Source organism: Sus scrofa, chromosome 14 (assembly GCF_054392235.1).
Source record: "Sus scrofa isolate SSC_HxYL_T2T_F1_AM1 chromosome 14, Sscrofa_HxYL_maternal_Yorkshire_Landrace_v2.0, whole genome shotgun sequence".
Taxonomy (NCBI): domain Eukaryota; kingdom Metazoa; phylum Chordata; class Mammalia; order Artiodactyla; family Suidae; genus Sus; species Sus scrofa.
Window position 1 is genome coordinate 29,708,701 of NC_139396.1, and position 27,687 is coordinate 29,736,387.

The 27,687-nt window shown below is 38.0% G+C and overlaps 1 protein-coding gene and 1 long non-coding RNA gene across 8 annotated transcripts in view; one reads left to right on the plus strand and one right to left on the minus strand.

Moving 5' to 3' along the window:
• The window catches only part of LOC146396455 (uncharacterized), a 548,277-nt gene that overhangs the window by 106,829 nt on the left and 413,761 nt on the right, over window positions 1-27,687 (minus strand). The gene's annotated exons all lie outside the window — the stretch shown is intronic.
• ADAM7 (ADAM metallopeptidase domain 7) overlaps window positions 1-27,687 on the plus strand; it is a 42,831-nt gene that overhangs the window by 463 nt on the left and 14,681 nt on the right. Inside the window, exons 2-13 of the mRNA XM_084997711.1 lie at window positions 1,146-1,249; window positions 6,143-6,219; window positions 10,707-10,785; window positions 12,140-12,216; window positions 13,244-13,436; window positions 14,812-14,865; window positions 18,932-18,997; window positions 19,936-20,105; window positions 20,906-20,990; window positions 22,187-22,317; window positions 24,258-24,432; window positions 26,591-26,680. Of these exons, the coding sequence (XP_084853837.1) occupies window positions 1,146-1,249; window positions 6,143-6,219; window positions 10,707-10,785; window positions 12,140-12,216; window positions 13,244-13,436; window positions 14,812-14,865; window positions 18,932-18,997; window positions 19,936-20,105; window positions 20,906-20,990; window positions 22,187-22,317; window positions 24,258-24,432; window positions 26,591-26,680 (1,301 nt within the window). The remainder of the gene's footprint in view (window positions 1-1,145; window positions 1,250-6,142; window positions 6,220-10,706; window positions 10,786-12,139; window positions 12,217-13,243; window positions 13,437-14,811; window positions 14,866-18,931; window positions 18,998-19,935; window positions 20,106-20,905; window positions 20,991-22,186; window positions 22,318-24,257; window positions 24,433-26,590; window positions 26,681-27,687) is intronic.

Below are 27,687 nucleotides of genomic sequence, written 5' to 3' on the forward strand. Positions count from 1 at the left end.
ATAACATTGGATTTGGACTAGATTATGGCTACTCTTGAGATTCTATAAATCTATGAAATGCCATGTCACTTAAATACATTGATGGATAGTGAGAAGGAGGAAGGAGAGGATTTTACGGACTAGCTGCAAGGCAGCAGACATCACATTAGTCATCAACCAATTTATAGGCCCTTAGCATGCTTAAAATTCTGTATTATTATTAATATTTTTTTATTTTTATTTATTTATTTATTTTTTTTTAGGGCTGCACCTGTGGCACATGGAGGTTCCCAGGCTAGGGGTTGAATGGGAGCTATAGCAGTTGGCTTACACCACAGCCACAGCCACGCCAGATCTGAGCCACCTCTGCAACCTACACCACAGCTCACGGCAATGTCAGATCCTTAACCCACTGAGTGAGGCCAGGGATCAAACCTGTGTCCTCATGGATACTATTCAGATTTGTCTCTGCCAAACCACGACGGGAACTCCAAAATTCTATATTATTATCTCTGCTTTACAAGTAAGGAAATCAAGACTAATTGCTACAGATCAGGGGAATTAGATACGGTATTTATGGTCATATTGCTAATAAGCTAATAAAACTTTGACTCAAATAAGAGCAGTTTCCAAAATCCTACTCTCTTTCCTCTGAATCACTCTGGAATGAGGTTGGCAAGGTTCACTTCATAGTCGACTACCAATGTGACAGGTAATGTGTAGAAGGTCCTGCCTAACACTGATTCAAAAGGATTGAAAATCCCTCCAACAGAGGAAAGGCTTGTATTTAGCCCGGAGAGTTAAGACAGCAAATGCAAATGCCCCTTGGAGATAAAATCAGCAATTTACATTGAAACAGCCCCTTCCATCCAGTGGCGGAATCCAGAGACAGGCATGAGGAGAATAAGGTGACAAAATTGACAACTGCAGAACAAGGTGAAAAAAATGAAGTTGAAGGACCCTGATTTCTTTCCCTCCTCTCCAATTTTGTTTATATTTTCCTAAGTCAGAAACATCCATCTCAGTTTCTTTACCTGTAAAGTGTGGATGCTACTATACCCGGCTGCTAATTAGGAGCAAGTGAACTCTGAAAATAATTCTGTTATCCAATTACGGTGGGTGAGTGTTAATCCCAGCTGTATTTTCCCCGTTATGTTTCCTTTCAGAGAAGGTAATCTTTGGAGTAAAGGGTCAAGAACTGGTTTATCCTAAAAAGCTTCCTCTGATACAGAAGCGAAATGTTTGGCACATCCATGAGGATGATATACAGGTACGCAGCTTTGCTTTAATAAATAAGATGCGTTGCTTTCAAAGGCATGAAGAAAGCAACCTTTGTCTCCATTAGAAGCAAACAAGGGAGGTGTCTTGATTTTTTCCGAGGACTCCTATTCGGTTTATAGCATCCTCTTGCAGGGGAGGGGGACAGGTAGAGGCTGGTGGAAAAAGCAATCCTTTGATGGATGAGGAAACGAAAAAGAAGAAAGTTTAGGTTTTAGAGGGGAGGGCATTTAAAATCTCCCAGTTTATGTGAGGAGTTCCACTAACAGCTTTCCAGGCTGATTTAAAGCAGCCTCATGCATTCCGAGCCGGTACCTACAGAATGTAATCTCTGAGCACTTAGCCTTCCCAGGGACCTTATGCAGGTTTATTGACCTCACAGATTCCACAGCAAAGCTGAGCAACTTGCACAGGAACACAAAGGTCTAGATGGCCTGGGAGTCAGAAGAGTGTTTACTCAGGTGTTCAAATTTAAAAACATTTAAAATTTTCTTTCCCCCAATAATAAATATTTATGTAGAAAATATATAACACACCTAATGGGGAAGACGCTTCAAAATTAGATTATTTTCAATGTCCACTATTCTAAAAGACACTAAATGACTGTTCTTAGATACTTATCAGCAGGCATCTGCATTTTGAGCCTTAGGCTTTTAATTTGGCCCATGGAGCAGCCTGTCGCCAATACTCCTTGAGAAGGCGGACCTTGCCCAATGCACTGACCTGAGTTCCCTCCACCACTACAGGAGCCAGGCTTCCAGGCTCTCACTTTGGAGGTTTCTCAGTCAAAAGGAAGATATACTTCAACTTTCCAAATGGTCCCATCGAGGCTTCTTTCCCATGGCTTGAGATGATTAAAAAAAAAAAAGCAGCTCTCCATCTGCTACCATTTGGAAATAATGCCTAACCATTTTTCTCTAATAATCTCTTTGCAAGTAGATTCTCTCTTGATCTCCAATTCTTTTTTTCACCTTCTCAAACCTTTTACTGGTTGGACACTGATATTTAGCTAAGAGGTCAAAACCAGTTTTCTGCCACCCCTTGTGCAAAAGCCAGTGGCTCTTTTGGCATCTATTCTCTTGAGACTTCATCAAGATGAAAAGTCCTGGTATATACAAGATGAGCCAGGGCTGTGGCAGGAAATATAAAAAACGAGATTGGAACATTTGGGAGCACTAGAAAGTAAGAATGTTCTCAAACAAGCAAAGAAACCTAAACCCATGTTGATGGGAATATGGCAAAAGAACACAGGGGCCAAGTGAAAGATTTCCCAGTGGCCAAGCAGAAAATTTGAGCAACAAAATCAATAACATAGCTTTGGACCATAACACAAAGTATAGATTAATATCCATAAACCCAGATTGATATAAATAAATGACTGAACAAGTGAATAAAAGAGGGAGAATAGACAAATCTCCCATAAAGAAGAGTCAGAAGATTGATGTCGACACTCGCCTCCCCAGGAGGTGGAGCATAACACCCTACCCTCTAAGCATGGGCTTTGCATAGTGACTTCCTTCCAAAGAAGAGAATAATATGGAAGGAGGAAAAAGTACATATTTATGATGGAGAAATCTGACAAATGCTGCCTCAGCAAGGTGGTCCAAGTTAACATCAGTAATAAGTCATGGTGATAGATTGTGCTCCTGATACGATGCAATGAAAAATCGCAGTGGATTTTTTCATTTTCTATCAGGTCTCTATAACTCCAGTCTAAGCATGAGAAAAACATCAGGAAACTAAATCGAGGGACAACCTACAAAATATCTCATCAGTATTTGACTAATACTCTTCAAAACTGTCAAAGTCATGAAAAATAAATGAAGTTTAAGAAATTATTCCAATCTAGAAGAACTTAACGGAGAAATGACAACCATATGTAATGTGGTATCCTAGCTGGAATCTTAAAACAGTAAAAGGACATTAGACAAAATCTGTGGAAATCCAGGAATTCCCTGGTGGCCTAGCAGTTAAGGATCCAGCATTGTCACAGCTATGGCTTGGGTTCGAACCCCGGCTCAGGAATTTCCACAAGGCAAGGGTGAAGCCAAAAAAAAAAACAGAGCTATAGAAATCTGGATAAATGTAAACTTTAATTGATAGTATCTATCTTGGTTCATTAGTTGTGACAAATATACCACAGTAATATATAAGGGTTAACACAAGGAAACCTAAGTTACGGGGTCTATGCAGATTCTGTGTTATCATCTTTTCAACTGTCCTCCAAGTCTAAAATGATTCTAAAATAAAAATTCATTTAAAAACTAAAAAATAAATCAAATTCTAAAATAAAAATAATTCTATTTATTAAAAATATTGTTAAAGACTTTGGAGTTCCTGTCGTAGCGCAGAGGTTAACGAATCTGACTAGGAACCATGAGGTTGCAGGTTTGATCCCTGGCCTCGCTCAGTGGGTTAAGCAATCCGGCATTGCCGTGAGCTGTGGTGTAGGTGGCAGACGTGGCTCAGATCCCGCGTTGCTGTGGCTCTGGTGTAGGCCAGCAGCTACAGTGCCGATTTGACCCCTAGCCTGGGAACCTCCGCATGCCATGGAAGCAGCCCAAGAAAAGGCAAAAAGACCAAAAAAAAATATATATATATATATATATATTATATATATATATATATATATACTGCTAAAGACTTAAAAGTAGTATTATCACATTTAAAAATATTAAAAATAGTTTCTTTTTTTTTTTACATGTCAGTGTTTCTCTTTATCTTCTAAGTGAGGAAGGAAGATGGAGGGGAACAGAGTTTGGGAGAAAGCTGCTCCCCATGTCATCAGTTTGAGTCATGCCTTGAAATTACCCTTATTTACAGCTAATTATATCAGTCCTGTCCTAACGTTCTCCAAGGTGTGCTGCTCATTGCCCAAAAATGAGGAAATTCTAAGCCGGTCCAGCTTGCTTTGTTATTTGCTATTTTCCCCTAGAAACATATTAATAGTACAACAAATTTCCTTGGAGGGCAATGCTTCTGCCAAGACAAAATGCTTCAGAAACATGTACAATCCAGTGGTCCCTCCTTTTTCAGCCCTGGAGATTCCCAGGCTCAAGGCCATTGGTCATGTGAGGCTGGATCCAAGCATCACTGTAGTCACAGATTCTCCATCTGTCTGATCCAATTCTCTTGCTACAGCAGAATAAGCCACTGAGCCAATGGTCCAAAGGTGCAGCTCAGGATCAGATTCTTTTTTTTTTTTTTTTTTTTTTTTTGTCTTTTTGCCTTTTCTAGGGTCACTCCCATGTGGCATATGGAGGTTCCCAGGTTAGGGGTCTAATCGGAGCTGTAGCTGCCAGCCTATGCCACAGCCACAGCAACACAGGATCCGAGCTGCATCTGCAACCTACACCACAGCTAATGGCAACGCCGGATCCTTAACCCTCTGAGCAAGGCCAGGATCGAACCCGCAACCTCATGGTCCCTAGTTGGATTTGTTAACCACTGAGCCACGATGGGAACTCCAGGATCATATTCTTTGGCAAGGAACTGGAGCTGGTTTTTTTTCATCTTCTTTATAAGTATAGCAAAGGTAAGCAATGCAGAACTAAAGATTATAGAAAATGTAGTTGCCAGTTATATATGCAAGCACATTCTGCAATGGGCGGGCTCACCAAATAGGGCACTGCATGAAGGAAATACACCACACCAAGTGAGTGCTAATGATAAAGAGGTGGTCCCCACTATTTGGATCAAAGTCATGTAGGCACCATTAAAGTAGCCTAAGGTACAAGCGAAAGGCACAAGCAGGGGGAGACTTCGAAGCATCGGGAGGCAGAGAAAGCAGAGCCCATCCAAATGTTATATTGCCGATAATCACCCAAAGTATGGACATAAGAAAAGCAGCTTGCTGGTGACTCACTCTGACACTCAAAGCATAAGGCACCAGGTATACAGAGAGAGGGCTGCAGCTGTAAGCCATAAACAGAACAGAATACAACAAAGTTATGAGGTCTATACGGATTCTCTGTTAATCATCTTTTCAACTGTCCTCCAAGTCTAAAATGATTCTAAAAGAGAAATTCATTTAAAAATTAAAAATAAATCAAATTCTTAAATAAAAATAATTCTATTTATTAAAAATACTGTTAATGAAAGACAAAATTAATATTATCATATTAAAAAATATTAACAATAGTTTCTTTTTTCTTTTCTTTCTTTTTTTTTTTTTTTTTGTCTTTCTAGGGCCACACTCACAGCATATGGAGGTTCCCAGGCTAGGGGTCGAATCAGAGCTGTAGCTGCTGGCCTACCACAGCCACAGCAACACAGAGTCCGAGAGATATCTGCAACCTACGCCACAGCTCACAGCAACACTGGATCTTTAACCCACTGAGCAAGGCCAGGGATCCAACCCATGTCCTCATGGATACTTGTTGGGTTCATTAACCACTGAGCCATGACAGGAACTCCCAACAATAGTTTCCTAATATTACCTAATATAAAATCCATATTCAAACATTCAAATTTCAGAAAAGTCCCATCACAACATCTTGTTACACATACACACACAAATGTGCACGCATGTACATCTACACATATTGTTCATCATGTTGTAAGATGGGATTCATCCCTTTTTATTGGATTGAGCACCTCATTTCTTGCCTGCTCATCTAACAATTCTACTTTTTTATAATAAAGTCCTAATTTTATGTTACATTTATAATAAAAAAAAAGCCCTAATTAATGGATATGTCGACTAAAAAAATATGCACAACCTGAAAGTGTTATCAGTATCTATCATTTTGCCTGAAAGGACTGCTGGGCTGCTGGGTAGACTGTGAAAGGTCTGTAATTTTCCCCTCCACTCACTCCTTTACCCACCGCCAACACACACTAATCGAGCACATGTTTAATTCACATGATGGATGTTGTTTTTCAGGAAGCTTATGAAGAAGAATTGTTGTATGAACTGAGCCTAAATAGAAAAACCTTAATACTCCATCTTTTAAAATCAAGGTAAGTTCTATAATGATTCAGTAGCTTACAGGTTTATCAGCCTATAATATTCTAGTTTTCATTTTAAAAAAAAACCTTTCAGATAATTGAATTCAAGGCCTTGTTGTACATAATCTGAATTCTTATTCTTCTAAAATACGCCCATCTCATTTCAACACCTTAACAACAATTATAGGCCCTGCTTTCTAGTTCTGAAATGACTCCCTATTTGGGGTACTCGGAGTTCTGTTAACTCCGTACATTCCCTCTGAGAGGTCATAGCTACTGTTTTGTGAATCAGTGGAGCAAAGAAATGTGAAAACCATTGTTTTTAAAGTGACTTCTTGAAAATACATATCAAACCAAGTTCTGTTGGAGAGTAAGCTAAAGACTGGGAAGAATTTATCAAGTTATTTTGTGTAGGCTAAATAATTCTAATGCCTTTTTAATAATTCTAAATAATAATAATACAATTCTAATAATTCTAATTCTAATCAGCATACTTTACAGCCTTTGCTGTTCTTGAATCTCCACTGTTTTCCCTTGGACTGGACCCTACACACAATAGCTCTGTCTCCCAGCCCCAAACATTAAAATCATGAGGAATTGTCAAACATTAAGTAAAATACAAGGATAACTCTACTGAAGAATTGAAACTAAAAACAACCAAAATAAAAAACAAACAAACAAAAAACCTCTCCATCCTCTTTGAGTCCCCCACTGGACAAATGTTCAGAAATATGAACCTAGTAACACAGTTCTATTGACAATTTGTTCAAAATCTGCATATTCTAATAGTCTCGGGATGGACATTTATTGAGCAATTTCTATGTGCCTTGCCTCAAAGTTCTCTCTTTATCCTGACAACATCATATGAAATAGAGATTGTCTTATTTCCATTTCACTAAATGTGCAGAAATATGAACCTAGTAACATAATATCGATAACTTATTCCAAATCTGCATATTCTAATAGTCTCAGGATGGAATGAAGCTGACACTTATTGAGCAATTTCTGTGCTCAGCCTCAAAGTTCTTTCTCGATCCTGACAACATCCATGTAAAGCAGAGATTGTTTTAGTTCCATCTCACTGAGGAAGAATCCTAGGTTCACTGAAATAATAACTTGTCCAAGGTCACAATGCAGGTGACAGTGCTGATACTCTAACTCAGATCTGCCTGCTTTCAAAACCACCCCACGCCGTCTATGCCTCAAGTAGCCAATCGTATTGTATGAAACTTTGTTCAATTCTGTGCATCAGCCTGGAGTGACGTATTCTAGAACTGTAGACAGGCAAAGCAGTTTAACTGATGTTGATATTTCCAGTGGGCAACCTTACCCTCCTTCCCTCAGCTCTATGAAGTAAGTGAATTTAGTGCATACTGTAGAGCCTCCCAAATCTGTGAATATTATTCAAATGTTTTCATATATGATGGTAACAAATAAAAAGTTGATCTCACTAATTGAGATTTTTATGTCTCCTTCTCCATCGCCTCATTTTTCCATACTTCACCTATGATTTTCATTTGGCTTGATTTTTAACTGCATCGAATATCTACTGTATAAACTGAGGTTTGAGGTGAAGAGGCAAACTGTTAAATCCAACTGTTTATTCATCTAGCGGAAATATTGGGTCAACTTCGTTTTGACTATAACTTATCCATAATAGGTAAAAAGTTACATTTATTTGTATTTTTGAGGAAAAACCCCATTATTTTAGAATATACTACACAGCCAAATACTTAACTAGAAGCTTTGTACATGCTATTGCAAAATAACCACAGAAATAATTGTAGTCTATTTATTTTTGCCATCTCTTTCATTTTTACCAACCGTTTATTATTAAAAAAATTTTTCACATAGAGCAAGGTTGAGGGAATTTTATAGTGACCATGTATATAGAATATATACATATACCCATAATCCCATCAAGGTATACAAATATAAATGTTGGCTAACATTTTGCTATATTTGTTTTACATCATGTTTCTTTATCTATCCACTCCTCTATCTATCCATTTATCCATCCGTCCATTCATCCAGCTTATTTTTATACATTTCAATTTATATCGTAGTCATCAATATCTACCTAAGGGCTTCAACTAGCATATCATTAGAGTTTAAATCTGTCTGGGAGTTCCATTGTGGCTCAACGGTAATGAACCCAACTAGTATCCATGAGGATGTGAGTTTGATCCATGGCCTTGCTCAGTGAATTAAGAATCCCGGCATTGCTGTGAGCTGTGGTATAGGTCGAAGACATGGCTTGGATCTGGCATTGCTGTGGCTGTGGTGTAGGCTGGCAGCTATAGCTCTGATTCGACCTCTAGCCTGGGAACCTCCACATGCCATGGGTCTCCCCCGTCCCACCAAAAAAAAACCAAATACATCTGCAATGTTTTTCTCTTGATGTAAAATTTTCATAAGATGAAATGCACAAATCTTAAATGTTCATTCACTGAATTTTGATAAACGCAGGTATCCGTGTTACCCAAATTTCTGTAAAAATGAACTAGGAAAGGACTGACACTAAAAATTTCCATCTGCTCCTTCATAGTCAGCTCCCCTCAAAACCTGCTCACAGAGGTTTTACTCACTATGGATTATTCTGTCCATTCTAGAGATTTATATAAATGTGGTTTATGAATTTACACCCTGTTTTTAATTGTCATAGACATTTGTTCAACATCTGGTTTTATAACCATTTAAGTAAACAGGTTTGCTGTAATAAAATGTGTATATCTGTTAAAAAAAAAAGCAGTTAAAGAAAAAAAAAAACCAACTCATTATTTTTTTAATTCAAATCACATACCTGGTCTCAGGACTTACTGCAGTTCAGGTTCTCTAAGTATCAGCACAAAAGGTATTCAGCGAGGGGCAAAGTAACAGGTAAAAAGTGGTTTTCTTGAGAGATAGAGTGTGGGCAGTCTCAAAAGGCAAGAGGCCTCAAAATATGGGGTGGTTGAGTTTTTGTGGAGTGGGTAATTTCATAGGCTAGTGAAGGGGACTATCATTCCCACTATGTCAGGGGAAGGGGCAAGGATTTCCAGAAATTGAGCTACTGTCCAACCATAAAAAGCCATTGGCCTTTTATGGTTGGCCTTGGAACTATTATGGCACCAGTGGGCATGTCACTTAGCTAATGTATTACAATGAGCCTATAATGAGGCTCAAGGTCCACTGGAAGTCAAATCTTCTCCCATCTTAGACCTAGCTGATTTTAACCAGTTTATGTCATATCTACAATGGTTATGTCATTCTTTTAAAGGTTGTGCCCTGACCCTTTCCCTCCTGTTTCACAGGAGCGGGGAGAAAGTTTTATGATTACAAATTCAATTTTATTAAGAGAGGGTTATTTGGATTTTGTATTTCATTTTGTGCCAGTTTAAAATTGTAATTTATAAGGAAATGTATATATCATGTAAGTTGTCAAATTTTTGGTATAGTGTCTCGTAATATTCTCTTATTCTTTTAATGTCTGTAGTAACTCGAGTGAGGATAACCCTTTATAATTTCTAATATTGGTAATTTGAGTTCTTCCTCTTTTTTCTTGACAAATATAAAGAGATTTATCAATCTTATGATCTTTTCAAATAACTAAAATTTGAATTAATTGTTGCTATTTGTCTCTTTCATTGATTCCTTCTATTATCTTTATTATTTAATTTATTCTACTTTATTGTTTACTCTTCTGTTTTTATAGAAACATTTCACCTTTTCTGTCATAAATATTTAAAGTATTTAGAACCATGACATTTTCTCCATTAATTTAGATGTATTTTAAAAAAACTCGATGTGTTTTATTTTTATTATCATTCCTTTCAAAATATTTTCTAATTTCTTTTGAGATTTCTTCTTTGACTCATGGATTATTTAAGAGTGTTTTTCCAATATTTCCAATATTTGGTAGTTTTTTTTGCACAACCTTTGTCAAACTTTGTATGATATATTTTAAAAAATGTATTGTAATTTGTTTTATGCCCATACCTATGTTCTAACTTGTTAAAAATACATCATCAGAGAAGATATATACATCAAATATATTTGTATGTATAAATATATTTATGATACACAGGATGTATGCATCATGTACACACACACACACATATATATCCTAACACATATTAACCCAATAGCTATATATTTAGATAAAAATGTATTATATATATGATACATATGATGGACCTATCAAAATTTTTGCATTAATTTTGGCACTTAAGGCAAGACATTTTTACTTAGATAATATTGTTTCCAGGTTCTTCACAAAATAATTCCTTGTTAAAACCGCCAGAAACTCTTTCTGCCTCTTGTACAGTCTCTACCAAACCATGAAATCTAGGTAGAAAAACTTTTCTGTGTGTGGAATTGATTTTGCTTTTCTGTTTTTAGTGTAAGAAGACCTTGCTGAGACTTGAAAGCAGCCCAGAGGTGTCTCTCTCACATAACAGGTTTTATCTGTTAACTTTTAGAATGAGCAATTCTCACTACCTCTCTGCCCTCTTTTCCAGGGAGTTCCTCGCCTCAAATTACAGTGAGACGTATTACTCCACCAAAGGAGAGGAGGTCACCACGCACCCTCAGATCATGGTATATCTTAACAGAACATTCTAATGTCTCTTCTCTGAAACTTATTTCTTTGTGTGCTTTTGAAACCCTGTCCTAGCTTTCCATGCAGCTTCGGAAAGCGTTACATCAGAAATGGATCCTGCATTGACTACCATCACTGAATGAGCCTAGAGTAGAAATCAAGACCCTCTGACCTGGAAAGGCAGTTACTCACGGCCTAATAAGCAAATCAATGACTGCTAGTGCATTTTCCTTTACCCCACTGACTTCTATGTACCCAAAATGGTGTTAAGTCTGAGGAAGGGTAAAGCAGGACACCAAAGAAGTGTAAGGTACCCTGATGGAGGAGTAATTAAGCTAAAGGACAAAACTCAGAGACATGTGAGACAGTTTTAAAACTCCACCTAACTGACCCTGTGTGAGTCATATCCCATTGCCCAGTCCTTCTGATACACCAGCCTCAAGCCCTTGCCTGCACTCTCCAAATGAATCCTTGTTCATTTATCATGAGTATTATTTCAGTGGATACAAGTCCTGTTTTTATGACCTTATTCCCCTTTCCAGAACACGCCCACTGCAGTCTTCCAGCCGAGGATGACTTTATTCTCTTCTACCAAATATATACCTTTTAAACCATATTTCCCCTATTTAGGGCAGCTGTCATCCATGAAATCTTAGGTATCACGCAATCTCTGTAAAATAGAAGAGTACGAAACCTGGGTAACATTCTTTTACACAGAGAGTGGTTATTAGTCTGTGAGGGTCTGAGGTCCAGGGCCTTGGAAACTGCCACACATAGGCAGGGATTGAACAGATGGATTGTATGGAAAGAGGAATTACCTGATGGAATCACCATGGATAGAGCACAAAGTGGGAAATGATGAAGAGACCAATCAAGACAGAGAGGCAGAAAAGGAATGAAGGATCTGGCTGGAGAGCGAGACCTAATTTTTACCATCATCAAAAGCTTTGACTTGACTTCACAGGCAACTGAGAAATTTTTTTTATAATAATAACACAGGAGAGGTAGTTTGATGGAGATTTTTGAGGTGGATTAAAGCAGTAAAATTAATAAGGAAAAGGGTCACATTTCTGAGGCTGGCGTAAACTAACAGACTTAAATTTGTGAGGGAAGAATTCTTATACTGCTTTCCACAAAGAAATCTTACAATTAAAAGGAAAGGACTCTGAAGTAAATTCAAAATTTTCCAGTGAAAGAATGCAATGAATGAATGCATGAATGGATACATAAATGAATATGTGTTATTTGTGAAAAGGAAATAAAGATAAATTGTGAGCATAAAATATGTAGATTTTAATATTGCTGCAATATCAATACATATACTTATATCAATAGCCTCTTCATCTCTTTTAGGATCACTGTTTTTACCAAGGATCCATCATACATGAATTTGATTCTGCTGCCAGTATTAGCACGTGTAGTGGTCTAAGGTAATGCACCATATTTTCAAAGACATGCACTTCTTTCTTTTTTAAGATCCCTTAAAGAGTAAAATTAATGGAAAAAAGAGATGCGGTATATCTTCAGTACCGAGTATCCACCCTAGCCCATTGTTTATGCTCATTTTCAACAAAAAGATGGCTAAGACACAGCCCCCAGGAAGACAAGTTTTTCGATATGTGATCAAGGGATTCAGAGCTGGAAGACTATTAGAAGTCATCCAGCCTTTGTGTTACAGATCAGGATACTGACATCAGAGACTTACTTCTGGACACTCCCTATGCTAGTGGTTGAATCTGGCCCCTAAACCAGGCCCCCTGACTTCTAGGCCTGTGAATTCCCAACTCATCATACCACAAAGCTTTTTACTAAATTAGGTAGTGTTTCCAGTCTCGAGAAAGTAAAAAACAAAACAAACACACAAACCAAAAAAAAAAAAAAAAACCCTCAGAAGAAAAGCCTAAAATTTTCTCTAGAGAACTTGGGCTCTAGGACAAAGGCAGAAGATATGGGGAAGCCAAGGGCAGGAGAACAAGGAACTTGTGTTTAGATTTATGAGGACTTTGAGTAGTTCTCAATATTTTCAAGACTGAGAAACCCTTTACTGACAAAATTACCACATGATAGTGTCTGTACTTTCAAGTATTTACTGTGTAATTAATACTTGATGGACATAAAAATTCACAAAATTTTTGCAAGGACTCGGATTGCCAGGGGTCCTCAACCCCAAGTGGGAATTGCTGCTCTATTTAGGCTTCAAAGTAGAGGTGGGACCATCACACTTCTGAAAATCCAGATGAGTTAACTCTTAGCAGTTATCCATTGAGTCAAAGTTTGCATGCCACCTCACCTCTTTACCACTCAGAACACCTGGCTACATGCTCAGGTGGCCTTGACCTCATAGTTTCCCTTTTTTAAAAAGGCAACATCTATAAAATGGAACAGAGAAAGAGTGTGCAGTCATGTAGTAGTAAAATGGAATGCATCTTAAACAGACATCGTATTCCCAATCCACAGGGGGTTCTTCAGGGTGAATGACCAAAGGTACCTTATTGAACCAGTGAAATATTCAGATGAGGGTGAACACTTGGTCTTCAGATATAACCCCAAGGTGCAGCACGCTGCCAATTATTCTTGCACAGAGCTCAATTTCACCAGGACAGCTGTTCTGAAGGATAATACTAAATCCATGGAAGACTCCAAAATGGAAGTGAGTGCTTTATTTTTAAATCATCTTTATCCCAGGTAAAACATCTCTTCTTTTCTTTCTGATCTCAAGAGAGAGACTACGAGCCCAATTAATGAAGTGTATATGCTACCTAGAACTGACTCATTGTTTGAAATCTGAAATGTCAAGCTTTTGTGTCTGTTATCTCTATAGAAAGTGTTCATCCTTGGCAGTTAACCTCAATTTTTCTGTTCAGTTTCAAAGAAGGGGGATGTCTACAACCCTAGAGAGGGATTCATAACATGAGAGCTACAAGTGGTTGGAAAGAATGAAATTTGTATCTTGAAATCTCTCCAAGATAATGTCTTTTCTTGTCTTCCCTGCAACTTTTTTTTTTGGCGGGGGAGGGAGTTGATGATAAGCAGGTTATCCTTTCATCGCAACAAATACTCTAATTGTTCAGGTGGGATTTCTAGTGAAGGATTGTACAGTGATAGCCCTCTGTGTTCTAGGCTTTTCTGTCCTGGTTCACATCATCTTAAATCCCCACTCGGTGTCAGCCTTTAAGATCTATGAGTGTTTATCTTCTTCACATATCCGTAGTCTAGACTGTGTCTGAAACTTATTAGATGTCTCAAGATATCTCTGATTGAATCAATTACTTAGTTCAGTAAAGAATGACTTAGTCAAATATTTGAACAAGAGTGCTCTGGTTTTTGTGTTTGTTTTTGGTTGCACCTGAAGCATGTGGAAGTTCCCGGGCCAGGGATCTAATTTGTGCCACAGCCATGACCTGAGCTGCTGCAGTGTCCATGCTGGATCCTTAACCCGCTGAGCCACAGGTTTATACCTCAACACATGACACTGAAATCTGAAAACTTAGAATTTCCTGGGGCTGGTGTTTTATAAAACAAAAGATCTATAATTAGCAACATTTACACATTTCCTTGGAATGGAGATTACTGCAAAGTGAGAGACTGAGAGACAGAAGAGGGGTAGAAGAAATTTAGTCGGTCCTATTAGCCAGTCTTATGTCTGGCTGTCAACCAGAGATCTATCCTTTTTACATGAGCTTACTTAGTAAGCATTTACTTTGTAAATGAAAAAAAAAAATTAATCTTAAAACTGGATTCACGATTCTTTATTTATAACTCTTATTTTACCTGAAAGACTACACAAAGAAAAGAAGGATAATAAAATATGGACTGTTGTTTCAGGTTTACCAAAAACTGATGCACAGGTCCATGCGTTTTAATAGTATAGTGGATTTTATTTGCATAAATTTCTGGAGTCATTAGATATAATCTTGTACCTCACATTCCAATAATACTAACATGCCTTACCTTGAAAATGTAACTGAAAATGTTAAGATGAGAAATATTAACCATACTTCATTAACTTTTCCATACATTTCCAGAGCATCGAAAAAGAAAAGCATATTGAACTGTTCATTGTTGCTGATAATAATGTGGTAAGTTTTCAGATAAACATTTGCTCTCTATTCATCCTTGTAAAACTACAGATGTGATTTTAACAAAGAGAAAATAGTATTTTATCTTTTTGCTTTTTTTTTTAGGGCCACACCCTCACTATAGGGAAGTTCCCAGGCTAGGGGTTGAATCTGACCTGCAGCTGTTGACCTACGCCACAGCCACAGCAATGCAGGATCTAAGCTGCATCTGTGACCTACACCACAGCTCACAGATCCTTAACCCACTGAGCAGGGCCAGGGATTTGACCCAAGTCCTCGTAGATACTAGTCAGGTTCGTTTCTGCTGAGCCACAAAGGCAACTCCAGGAAATAGTGTTTTAATCGGAATTCCATTCCAGGTTCAATGTCCTGTTTTTAGCTTCCCCAAGAAGACATATATAAGGGCTGATAAAGTTCCTTGGCGGCATAGGAGACGAAGCCAAAATAGAATCCTCTTCATTATGAACATATGGAAATGATGAGCAACTTACAAAAAATTGAACATATGTTCACAATTTATACTTGAGCTCAAAAGAAAACACAGGAAATCTCCAAGTGCTAAAAATGAGGAAAAGAATCTCTGTCAAAACAGTTAAGTAGGAGTTCTCAGTTCTGAGTCGTGGCTCAGTGGTTAACGAATCCAACTAGGAACCATGAGGTTGCAGGTTCGATCCCTGGCCTTGCTCATTGGGTTAAGGATCTGGCATTGCTGTGAGCTGTGATGTAGGCCACAGACGCAGCTAGGATCCCACATTGCTGTGGCGTAGGCCAGCGGCTACAGCTCCGATTAAACCCCTAGCCTGGGAACCTCCATATGCTGTGGGTGTGGCCCTAGAAAAGACAAAAAGAAAAGAAAAAAAAAAAAAGACAGTTAAGTAAAATTCCAAGTCTTGGTGGCACATAATACATAGACTGCATTGTGTAAGGCCCAGAGCCATAAAGGGCTATCCCATCCCTGAAAAGGAAACAGGAAAAGCTCTCTAGGGAAACTGCAAAGAGAAAGCAAATGTTCTGTTTTTCTACCTGTTGCAATGGGCAGGGAAAATATTATGCATAAAGGGGCAAAAATCCTCCCAAGTCTGTGTCCTGCACTGATGTGGGGCTGGTATCCTGCTCTTCTCCAGATACAGAAATGCCAAGCCAAGCTTTCCACACAAAAACTGCTTAAAAACTTAATAAACCACCAGACCCCAGGTGAAAAACGCCCTATTATTGTAATTAACGAGGAAAAGTCAACCAACATAAATGAAAAGAATGAGCTCTCCAAGATCTGTAAATCAGCCAGCGATACTTCAGGTTATACACCTTACAACAGGGTAGAAAAAGATATGCAATAAAAAAATAACAGGGCTAAAGGGTAAGAAGGGTTGTTTTTACTTCTCCTCTGTCAGAAAAATTTAGGTTAAGCAGGGAAAATATTCAACAAATATAGGAAAAATTTGAATCACATAATACAGCTTTGATTTAAACCAACTGATGGAGTATACTGCAACCAAAAAATAGACAATATGTATTCAAGCGCAAATAAAACATTTTCAAAAATTAAACATATCTGGCCACAAAGGAAGTTTAAAAAAATTGGGGAAAAAAAACCCATATATGATAAAGATCACTCTTTAAAAAAAAAAAACAAAAAACAACCACAACCCAATTGGAAGATATAACAAGAGACTGTTAAACTGAACCTCTAAAAGAACACTGGTTTGGAAACTAAAATCAAAATATACTGCCAAATATTAACTGACTAAAGAACTCAAATCCGAATTTATGAAATATTTATAACAGCAAAAATAAAATATTAGTATAGATAAAAATTTTTAGATGCTGGTGGCTTAGCAGTAATTAGAAGGACATTTGTAGACTTAAAAATTTCTATTAAAAAAGAAAGAAATTTAATGAATTAAGAGTCTAACTGGAATAGTTAGAACATAAGCAAAATAAAACCAAAAAAGATAGAAGGAAAAAATAATTTTAACAATGAGTAAAATTAATAAAAGGCACAAGCCAAAAAGAAACAAAGCCAAATGCTAGTCCCGTGGGAAGATACATGAAATAGAGAAACTTCAGACAGTATGTGTTATGACAGAAATAGAAGTATAAATAAAATTATAAATGAAAGAAAAACATAACTATAAACATAGGAAAGGTTATATATCATTAAAAATATATGTACAATCTTGTGCCAATACTTTTATGAGCAAAAGCATATAGTAAACTGTTATGATGCCTACTTGAGAAGAAATAGGAAAACCCAAAAGGAATATAACAAATTTTTAAAATTAAATAAGTAGTCCACAATCTAGTAACCAATAAAGACACTAGCCTTAGATGAATTTAAAGACAAATTTCACCAAAATTTGTTATAACCGAAAACCCTATCTTTTATAAACTGCTTTCAAGAACAGGAAAAATTCTTCACACATTTTTATTTATTGAAAGTTTGTGTTAGTTATCTGATGCTGTGTAACAAATTACCCCAAAGTTAGTATGGGTCATTTATGCAGTTACAGCAATGTAGTGGTTCTACTGGGCTGCCTGGCTGGTGCAAAATGGCCTTAGCCACTTGTCTGGTATGTAGTGTTGGGCTTGGCTCATGTGTCTCCAGTAGGCAAGCCCATGTTTCTTCTCATATTATACCTGGGCATCAAAACATTAAGAGATCTTTTCTTTTTTCTTTTTATTTATTTATCTTTGTCTTTTTAGGGCTGCACCCATGGCACATGGAGGCTCCCAGGCTAAGGGTCAGAATGGAGCTGAAGCTGCCTGCCTATGCCACAGCCACGCCAGATCCAAGCTGAGTCTGTGACCTACACCACAGCTCATGGCAACGCCAGATCCTTAACCTGCTGAGTGAGGCCAAGGAGTGAACCTGCATCTTCATGGATGCTAGTCAGATTCCTTTCTGTTGAGCCACGAAGGGAACTCCCACAGTATCTTTTCAAGCTTCTGCTTCTACAACACTTGTTAATATCTCATTAGCCAAAGTAAGTCAAATGGCCAAGCCTAGAATCAGTGTTGGAGGGAAGTACACAAGGGTACAGTTCCCTGGAAAAGTGATTTCTTAAGGGTCATTACTATAAAAATCTATGATGATGTTGCTAAGAGATCCAGACAAGAAAGTAAAATGATTAGCCAGTTTCACTTACAAATACAATTGCAAATATCTTTAAATTATTTGCAAACTCAATCCTGCACATATCAAAAAGTGCATCACAATGAAGGTTTATTCTAATAATGCAGTGGATTTGACAAAAGAACATTTATGGGCCTATCAGAAATAATTTCAATGGAATAGTGGCAGTAAAATCAATAAGTGGTAGGTTGAAGAGTGGGTAGGAAATGAAAATTAAAGGGATTCTAATGTAGTATCTTTGAGGTACTTAGATACTTAAGATAACAGGAGAGCAATGGAAGATGAACTATAGGATGCTGCAGGATTCAGGAAAGGCACTTTTATTTTTATCATGAAAAAAGCTTGGGAGGCCTTATGTTATATTAAGTGTATTTTATTAGGTCTAAATTGATAATGCTGAAAACAAGTACAAATAGGATATCTATTTGTAAGAAGAGGACAAAATACAAAACACGTAGGAAACTCTGCTTAGCCTTTTCCTGGAGAGAAGGGGGGGCACAAGTTTTTGTTCTCTCCATCATATATCTGTCTCCAGAATGATCCTTGATTCTATTCTCCTTACTTTGTGACTGCCATGGATATAGGAGGGCTGATAAAACTGTTTTTTGCAATATAATGGTTGCTCTGGAGCTCTAATACGTTTTGTTATAAATATGAACTCTAAAGAACATTTATGAGTTGGTATAATAAATCAATGTAATGTAATATAACATACTGTGAAAAGGGAATCAAATTATAAAGAAAACCTTAAAGTAGTGCCGAGTTGAAGCGTGTCTTTAGACACTGCTAATCTAGTTATTTTATATATAAGAAAGGGGGAAGGAAAGCCAGTGAATTTTTTTCTTTGAAATATCTCATGATGGGAATAATTTTGTTGAATTTTTATTCAACTCTTATGATTGATAAATGTTGATCTTATGTTTATATTTCCAGTATCACAGGAATCCTAACAGTAAAGTGAGGAATCGAGTTTGGGGAATGGTCAATTTTGTCAACATGGTAAGATCTGATACAGTTTGAATGAAACCAAAAACACAACTGGAAAGAAATTTTTTATTCTTAATGGCCGCACCTGTGGCATTTGGAAGTTCCTGGGCCAGGGACTGAATTGAGCCACAGCTGGGACAATGTGGGATCCTTTAACCTACTGCACTGGGCTGAGGATGGAACCCATGCTTCCACAGTGACCTGAGCCGCTGCAGACAGGTTCTTAATAACACTGTGCCACAGAGGAAAGAAACTTTTAGGATAGATGGATGTTTGTAGTAATCAAGATATTGAGCAGCCTAGAACATAAAAATTCACTAAGTCAACTAATTAGAAAAATTCTATTGAAAAAAGTCACAGCAACAAAATGAATCACAGCTCTAAGCTTTTGATTTTCTAAGTAAGTGACATTTAAATAAGTTTTAAATATGGGTCACTAATCACAAAATTTATAAAGCAATGTATGAAGATTTGATTATCCATCATGAATAAATCAATTCACTTTTTAAAATCACTGTACCATGACCTTGCATAGCAAAAAAGCTTTCAAGCTATAATTTACCACCCATGTTTTCTGAGAGAGAAATCAGGAGAAAACTTTCAGTAAAGTGAATGCTATAATCCTGTTAGAGAAGCAATACTGTGAACTATATACTTTTTTTTAAGAGCCACACCTGTGGCATACGGAAGTTCCCAGCCTTGGGGTCGAATCAGAGGAGAATCAGAGGTTTTTCGTCAAGTTTCTTTGTTGATCATGGCAATTTACCCAATACTCTGGATGAGTCACCCTAAAATTCTGTTTCAATACAACTGTTTATAAAATGAGGCTGGACTGTTTGCTTATGTACTTTACACATTAAAATTACTTTTTTAAATGTAAAGGAATATAGTTGTGATAAAGGATCCTTCTGCAACATCACATTGTAAAAAATTATTTCTCATTTGATCAGATTTATAAGACCTTGGACATTCATGTGACATTGGTCGGCCTTGAAACATGGACAAATGGAGACAAAATAGAAATAGATTCAAATATAGAAACTACCTTAAAGCGCTTTTCAGCTTGGCAAGAAATAATCCTTAAAAAAAAGAAGAATTTTGATCATGTTGTGTTACTCAGGTATGTAGCTGCTCTATTTTCCTGCATATTTTATTTTATTTTATTTGCTTTTTAGGGCTGCACCCACGGCATATGGAAGTTCCTAGGCTAGGGGTCAAATTGGAGCTGTAGCTGTTCTTTTTAAAGTGGTCCAACTATAAATTTTTTTTTTTTTTTTTTTTTTTTTTTGCCACATCCAGGGCTTCTGGAAGTTCCTAGGCCAGGGCTCAAACCTGCATCACAGCAGTGCCCCTCCTGCCTCACAGGGGAACTCCTAAATGATCTTCTTGAAAGCATATCAAATTTGGATCCCTTTGATGTACACATCTACGTCTGTCTTTTTAGGTAATCCAGGAATAGATCTGTTTTCACATAAGTGTTTTAAATGCTTAATTACAGTTCTCAAATCCTCCATGAGTTTCTATGGTTGATTAAATTTTTAAAAATTTTCAACCACAGCAAATGCATCACAGTGTTGAGTCCACTCACTATGTTACATTTTCCCCTCTGAACACTTGTAAATTTTTTCATTGTTTAAGTGGTTTTATCCAAAGTTGAGTGTAGGGTAAACAAAAGTCAAGTCAAAGGGATTCTAATCCTTTTATTTATTTTTTTTTTAGAAAGTACTTTTTTAGGATTTCAACTTAAGATTGCACTGACTTTTTCAATGCCTCTAAAATACCACAGGTCGAAAATGAGCTTGGTATCAACTAAGGTCATCCTTAAGCCCAGAACTCCAGGGAAAATAAAAGGCACTAGCATTACACTGTAGTTCAGTCTTTGTGGCAATTGAACTAAAGTTTTTTACATCTTGTTTATAGTGGGAAGTGGCTCTACACATCTGCACAAGGAACTTCCTATCCAGGGGGCATGTGTCTGCCCTATTATTCCTCCAGTGTCGTTAAGGTGAGCTGTGTTTTATTTATGTCATATATTACTTCATCCAAAAATTTACCTTAAATTTCTATAATTTTCTTTTTTTTAATTTCTGTAATTTTCTATATCCTATTGAAAAGGACCACAAATGCATTCCCACCAAAATGTCATGATGAAACTGTCATGTTTCCTTTGTTTTATTAAAACTATAGATAAATAATGAATATAAACCAGCATTTTTCAGAGTGTAAAAGAACATCAGATGTGAACTAACATACACAGAATAGGAAAGCTCTTTCGTATAGTATTATATAGTTATTTTTAAGGACATGTGATATACCCAAAACTTGATGGCAAGTTTTGCAAGTGAGGATAGTAGTTCTTACGCTGATAAGAAAGTGTATAAACCACTTCAAATACAGCAGAGATGACCATACCACTCACTTTCAGAAAGCATCAAACCTATGAACTGCTGACTCTCTTTGCTTATCAGATTCCCTTCCCCAAAAACAGAATCACATTAAACTAATGTAGGCTGTCCACTGCAATTATTATTATAACCCCTCCAGGACACATTTTAAACATCATATGAGTAAGAGGACATTACCAAGTTAGGGATGTTTTACCTTTATAGTAGCCTGAGAGCCCACTCCTCTTTGGAGAATTAATTGTTTTCATTAATATAGAGATTAAAACATGAAACAGAACTAAGAACAGAGGTAACAGTCAACTCTGCCTTGGATTTTTCATCACTGATCTCTGGTCTTTGTCATGGTGGAAACCCCCTCCTCATGATTAAATAACATTATCGCCTAATGTGAGACTATAAATTGAAAACCTGAACCTCACATATTTTTATTTTTACTCCCTTTGAAAACCCAGTAGTAGAAAACAATAAAGAATCTTTATTTTCGTGTGTAGGATGTTAATAAATTTTAGCTATTTGTAAGAATGAGTCTATAGAAATCCAATGGCTATTACTGGACCACAAAAATATTAAAAAATTTCAAAATGTTAGAGATATCCAAAAGGTTATTTGTTCACCTCATTATATAATTGAATAAACTAAGATACAAGAACAGAAGACAACAAAGACCACGACCTCTCAGATAAATTACTGGTTTACCAGAAGTTAGAAACCAGGTCTCAACCACTGGGTCACAGCCTTATGTACTGTAGTGTGATATCTTACAGACATTTCTAATGCACATGTTTTTTGGCATCAGGACCTTTTACCTGACCTAAATACAATTGCGAGCAGAATGGCACATCAGTTGGGGCACAGTCTTGGGATGAAGCATGATGACTACCCATGTACCTGTACTTTGGGAAAGTGTGTGATGGATAGTGGTGGAAGGTGAGGTTCAAACAATACAGAGAATATATTTCAGTATTGCGGGAGTGGCTTTTGATTAAAACTCAGTGTTGTAGGGCCATGCTGTTATTATATGGAATTCTTCTAATATACTCTGGAAGGTCTAGTCTAAAAGCAGGCATGGTAAGGAGTTTCCTATTTGTGACTGAATCTTACCAGTTGGTAGTTTCTCTCCTAGTGATATGGTGAGAGAAATTCTAAAATTCCATATTGCAAAGATACATGACAACCAATTAGTATTGTACCAGAGATCTCAGGAGAGGAATACACTCTACATGCCTTGTTTTATCACCTTTGCTATAAGCTGTCATTTACTTCAAATCTCGACTCAAATGTCATGCTCAGGAAAACCCACCCAGCCACCCCAGCCAATTTTTTAAACCCATCCTCTTGCACACATACTCTGGCTTTATCCACCTCCCCTTCTCTCTTTGATTTGTTTTTCCTCCTTAGCACTTATTCTAATCTAACAAAGTCTATGTTTTACTTAGCTTGTGAAGTATTTTACTCCCCCACTAGAAGGGGAGCTTCGTGCAGTCAGAAGGTTTTGTCTGTTTTGTTCACTGTTATACAAAGACAGTCAAGAAAAGTTCCAGACACACACTAGGCACCTCATCAATGGTTGCAGAGGGAGTGAATGTCCGACATTTCTTCATCATGCTGTGAAGCACATGTGCTCAGATCCTAAGCCTTACGCATCTTTGGACTTCTTTATAGGGGGTACACACAGTGCCTTGTAGATAGTAAGAAAAGTATTGAGGAGTTCCCGTCGTGGCGCAGTGGTTAACGAATCTGACTAGGAACCATGAGGTTGCGGGTTCGGTCCCTGCCCTTGCTCAGTGGGTTAACGATCCGGCGTTGCCGTGAGCTGTGGTGTAGGTCGCAGACGCGGCTCGGATCCCGCGTTGCTGTGGCTCTGGCGTAGGCCGGTGGCTACAGCTCCGATTCAACCCCTAGCCTGGGAACCTCCATATGCCGTGGGAGCGGCCCAAGAAATAGCAGCAACAACAACAACAAAAAGACAAAAGACAAAAAAAAAAAAAAAAAAAGAAAAGTATTGATAGATGAGTATTATATAATACTATATAAAAGTATTATATAAAAGTATTTTATATAATATTATATAAAGGTATTGCTCTTATGTAGTAATGAATTAAAGTAGCTAAAGCATCCAAGTACAGTGACTGGCACAGAGTAAGATCTCAGTAACTGATGTCTAATTTTACATCATTACCTACATAATTAGCAATATCGGGGTGGGGGCACACAATCCCACTCAGATGTTGCCAAGGCTTTAAAAGTCCACCTGTACCCGACCATTCTATCAATAATAATGACGAGAGAGTCAAAACAAATGGAAGATAGAATGCAGGTGAGTTTCCATTTGAAGGGAAATATATCGCGTCCCTAGTTGTTTAAGATAGTACTAAATAGTTTCCAAAAATGTTTCTCGAGAGAACTACTTTGTGCCAGGTGCTGTGTTAACTAGTGCTTGTTTTGTTTGTTTTGTTTTTAATGTGAACATGATTCAGTCCTTGTATTGAGAAGCTTGCAATCTCACAGGGATGATAGACAAACAGAGATTATTTCAAGTGGAACAAATAAAAAGTGAGATAGGAGCAGCAGACATGATCAGTATAAACTATGGGCTTCAGGAATGGGATTCTGGAGGACATGCAGTCTGAGTATTTTCACTAAAACAGCCTATGTTGGCTGTGTGTCAATAAGACATTTTATATAATAAAAAGCCCTGTTATCATTCTGCTGTAACAGTAAGGCAAGAGTAAGAAAAGTAAATGGACTTTAAATCCCTCCCATCATTTATATTTTTTTCCCCTAAATTCTTCATAGAACTCTCAGAACTGTTCTACCACTAGGCATTGATAGGCTTAATATTTATTTTTAATTCATCCTATCTCTAGCATTCCTGCACTAAAATTCAGTAAATGTAGCAGAACTCAGTACCAGCAATATCTGAAGGACTTCAAGCCTACATGCATGTTCGATATTCCATTTTCTGATAAACTAAGTGATTACCCATATTGTGGAAACAAGAAGCTGGATGATGGAGAAGAGTGTGACTGTGGCCCTGTGCAGGTATTTGCAAGTGATGTCGTCTTCAAGTTTCAGAATTTAGACATTCCTGTTGCGGCTCAGCAGATTATGAACCTGACACAGCATTCATGAAGATGCAGGTTTGACTCCTGCCCTCACTCAGTTAAGGATCCGGTGTCGTCAAAATATGTGGCATAGATTGCAGATGTGGCTCAGATCCGGCATTTCTGTGGCTGTGGCGTTGCTGTGGCTGTGGTGCAGGCTGGCAGCTGTAGCTCCGATTTGACCCCTAGCCCAGGAACATCCACATGCTGCAGGTGGGGCCCTAAAAAGAAAAATAAATAAATAAATTCCAGGGTTTTAAACTCAGCTAGATCAGCTAGAACCTAGACAGGGATGCAGCCATCAGTCAACCATGGTATGCCTGGTAAAGTTTGAAAAGCTGTGATTTTTTTTTTTTAATTGGAAAGAAGCTGCTGTGCAGCTTCATTACAAGGCTTTTTACCAAGTTGTGAATCGTGTGTAATGATCTTGCTGAAGGTCCAAAGCATCACATTAGCCTGGTTTACATATTAATTGGCTTTTCTTCGAGAAGGGCCCGTAGGTGTTGTTAAGTCTGATCTCTCATGCACAGTAAGAATCTGTTCTACAAAATCCCCCACAGTCAGTCAGCCGAGTTTTACTCAGCACTTTTGAGGCTGGTCTCTATCCCTGTTGGCCAGTTCACATTATTAGAAAACTTAATTGAGCAGAAACCTTCTAAACTTACACATATTTATTGCAGTCTCTGGAACATTCAAAGTGAGCCTTTGAGGCATATTTTCAATTAATTCTTAATCTGATGTTCTTCAACATAGAAGCTCTTTCTTTCAAGCGCTCATCATATAGGTAAGTGTCCTAGCTAAACTGCTTCTCGAGTAATCGAGTGCTCATAAATCACCTGAGCATGTTGTTCAAGTGTGGATGCTCATTCAGTAGGCCTAGAGTGGAACTGAGATCTTGTCCCTACCAACTTGCAAAGTTGTGCTGATGCTGCGAATCCAAGAACCACATAAGACCACCTATGCTCTAGACATCGCACAATTCAAAAGAAGTCTAATAGGATGGCCATGAAGAGACTTCATGATGAGTGTGGAGACGGTAGACAGGTCCAGAGGTTATGGCTTCTAGTTTTCAAACCTCTCAGGTTAAACAGGAAAAGAATCTTAACTTTTTTTTATTTTTAGGGCTGCACCTGCAGTATATGGAAGTTCCCAGGTTAGGAGTCAAATCCGAGCTGCAGTTGCCGGCCTACACCACGGTCACAGCAACACCAGCTCCAAGCCATATCTGAGACCTACACTACAGCTTGCGGCAATGTCAGATTCTTAAACCAATGATCGAAGCCAAGAATTGAACTCTCATCCTCATGGACACGATGTCAGGTTCTTAACCTGCTGAGTCCCAACAGGAACTCCAAGAATGTTAACTTTGGAAAGTGATGCTTTTGCCATGTAATATTTTACAATGGTTCTACAGTTTCATTCTAACATTTGAAGTACCTTACGTGACAGTATGCAGACCATTTTTCTGCAGTTTTAATTTTGTTTGAGTGGATAAGGTCTATGGATGGGTCCATCCTGCTGTTATTATCTAATGTGATTTTTTTTTTTTAATGTTTTGTCTGGGAGTTCCCTTGTGGCACAGCAGTGAAGGGTTTGGCATTGTCACTGCAGTGGCTTGGGTTGCTGCTGTGGCCCAGGTTTGATCCCTTCTGTGGGAACTTCCACATGCTGTGGGTGTGGCCAAAAAAAGTTCAGCCTGAAATATTTAGCGTCTTGAGGGAAATATAACATCAGATCTTCAGAAGTTGTATTATCTCACATCACACCTTTGGCATGAGAAGCAGCAGGACTCCTCCAGAGAAGGAAGTTGTCAGGGGAATGAATGGGCACAAACTTTGGACTTTGTCCGCTACCATTGAGAATTCACTACCTGTGGAGTCCTGAAAAGCTCAAGGGAAGGAAACCAAGTAAAAGCCCCAAACACCAGTGGCAAGCAGTAGTCTTTTTATCTACACTTCATAACCAAGCACCGTGCATTTGGACTTAACTCTGCAAAACAATTAAGGCTAAGTTCCACAGAAGCACAACAAATTAACTCTTCAAACAGGAACCAAAATACAAACTGCTTCTGATCTTTAATTTCTGATTATTGCCAGGAGTGCACTAATCCTTGCTGTGATGCACGCAAATGTATGCTGAAGCCAGAATTTACTTGTGCGGAAGGAGAATGCTGTGAATCTTGCCAGGTAAGATCCCTTGCCAGGACTGGATTTCTCTGTTTTTAGTTTATTCAATATATTTATGACCAAAGAACCGGTTGACCACTGAATGACCTTACATCACATAATGCCCTTACATCAGGGCTAGGCTTCCCTGTACTCAACAGAGCTCTTCTGAGATGCTCTGACTTCTAAGCACTGGCCAGTGCTATGGTCTGGGGAATGGAGAAGCAGGGAAGCAGTGCTTGGACTTTTAGGAGTAGAGATATATGGACTAACATTATTTCTTGCTCTTTTGTAAATCATTTCCAACCCATTTCACCTCACTGGGGGTGGGGGGTAGGGGGGACTGGCATCCCAACAACAGTGAACTAAAAGGTGAAAGGGCTACACTGGAGTTGAAACCCCATACTGACTAGTACATGGAGATAGATTCCTAGGAAAGATGACTGAAAATTCAAATGCTTCTGTCCAAGGGTTTATTAACATTTCTTCTGCCACTGGCTTATAAACTCACAAAGGAAAGGAAGTGTGCTTTATTCATCTTTGACTCTCCAAAACCCAGCACAATTAAATGCATATTGAATGGCTGAAAGAGACTAGTCCCATGCAGTGCCCTCCAACCCTCGAGCAATGAGAGTCAGCATATTTTGTTAGTTCATCAGGAGAGAGCTGATTTCCTGGGAGTGGAGATTCTTCATTACAGTCAGGGGTTCCCAGTACATTCCCTCTGTGTGTGTGTGTGTGTGTGTGTGTGTGTGTGTGTGTGTGTGTGTGTGTGTGTGTGTGTGTGTGTGTGTGTGGTGGGGGTGGGAGAAAGGGAAGTACTAATGCAAGGGATGAAGAAGGCAAAACGAAGAGAACCCATGCTCATTTCCCCATTCTAAGTCCATTCCAATTCTGCCCCAGTGCTAGTCTCATACTACAAACACCAGCCTGTCATTCTTAAAATTACATAAAAGGCAATAATTCTAATAATTCCCAGTGGAATGGAGAAGGAAGTCCTGATTCATCCTGATAACCTTATTTCAGGT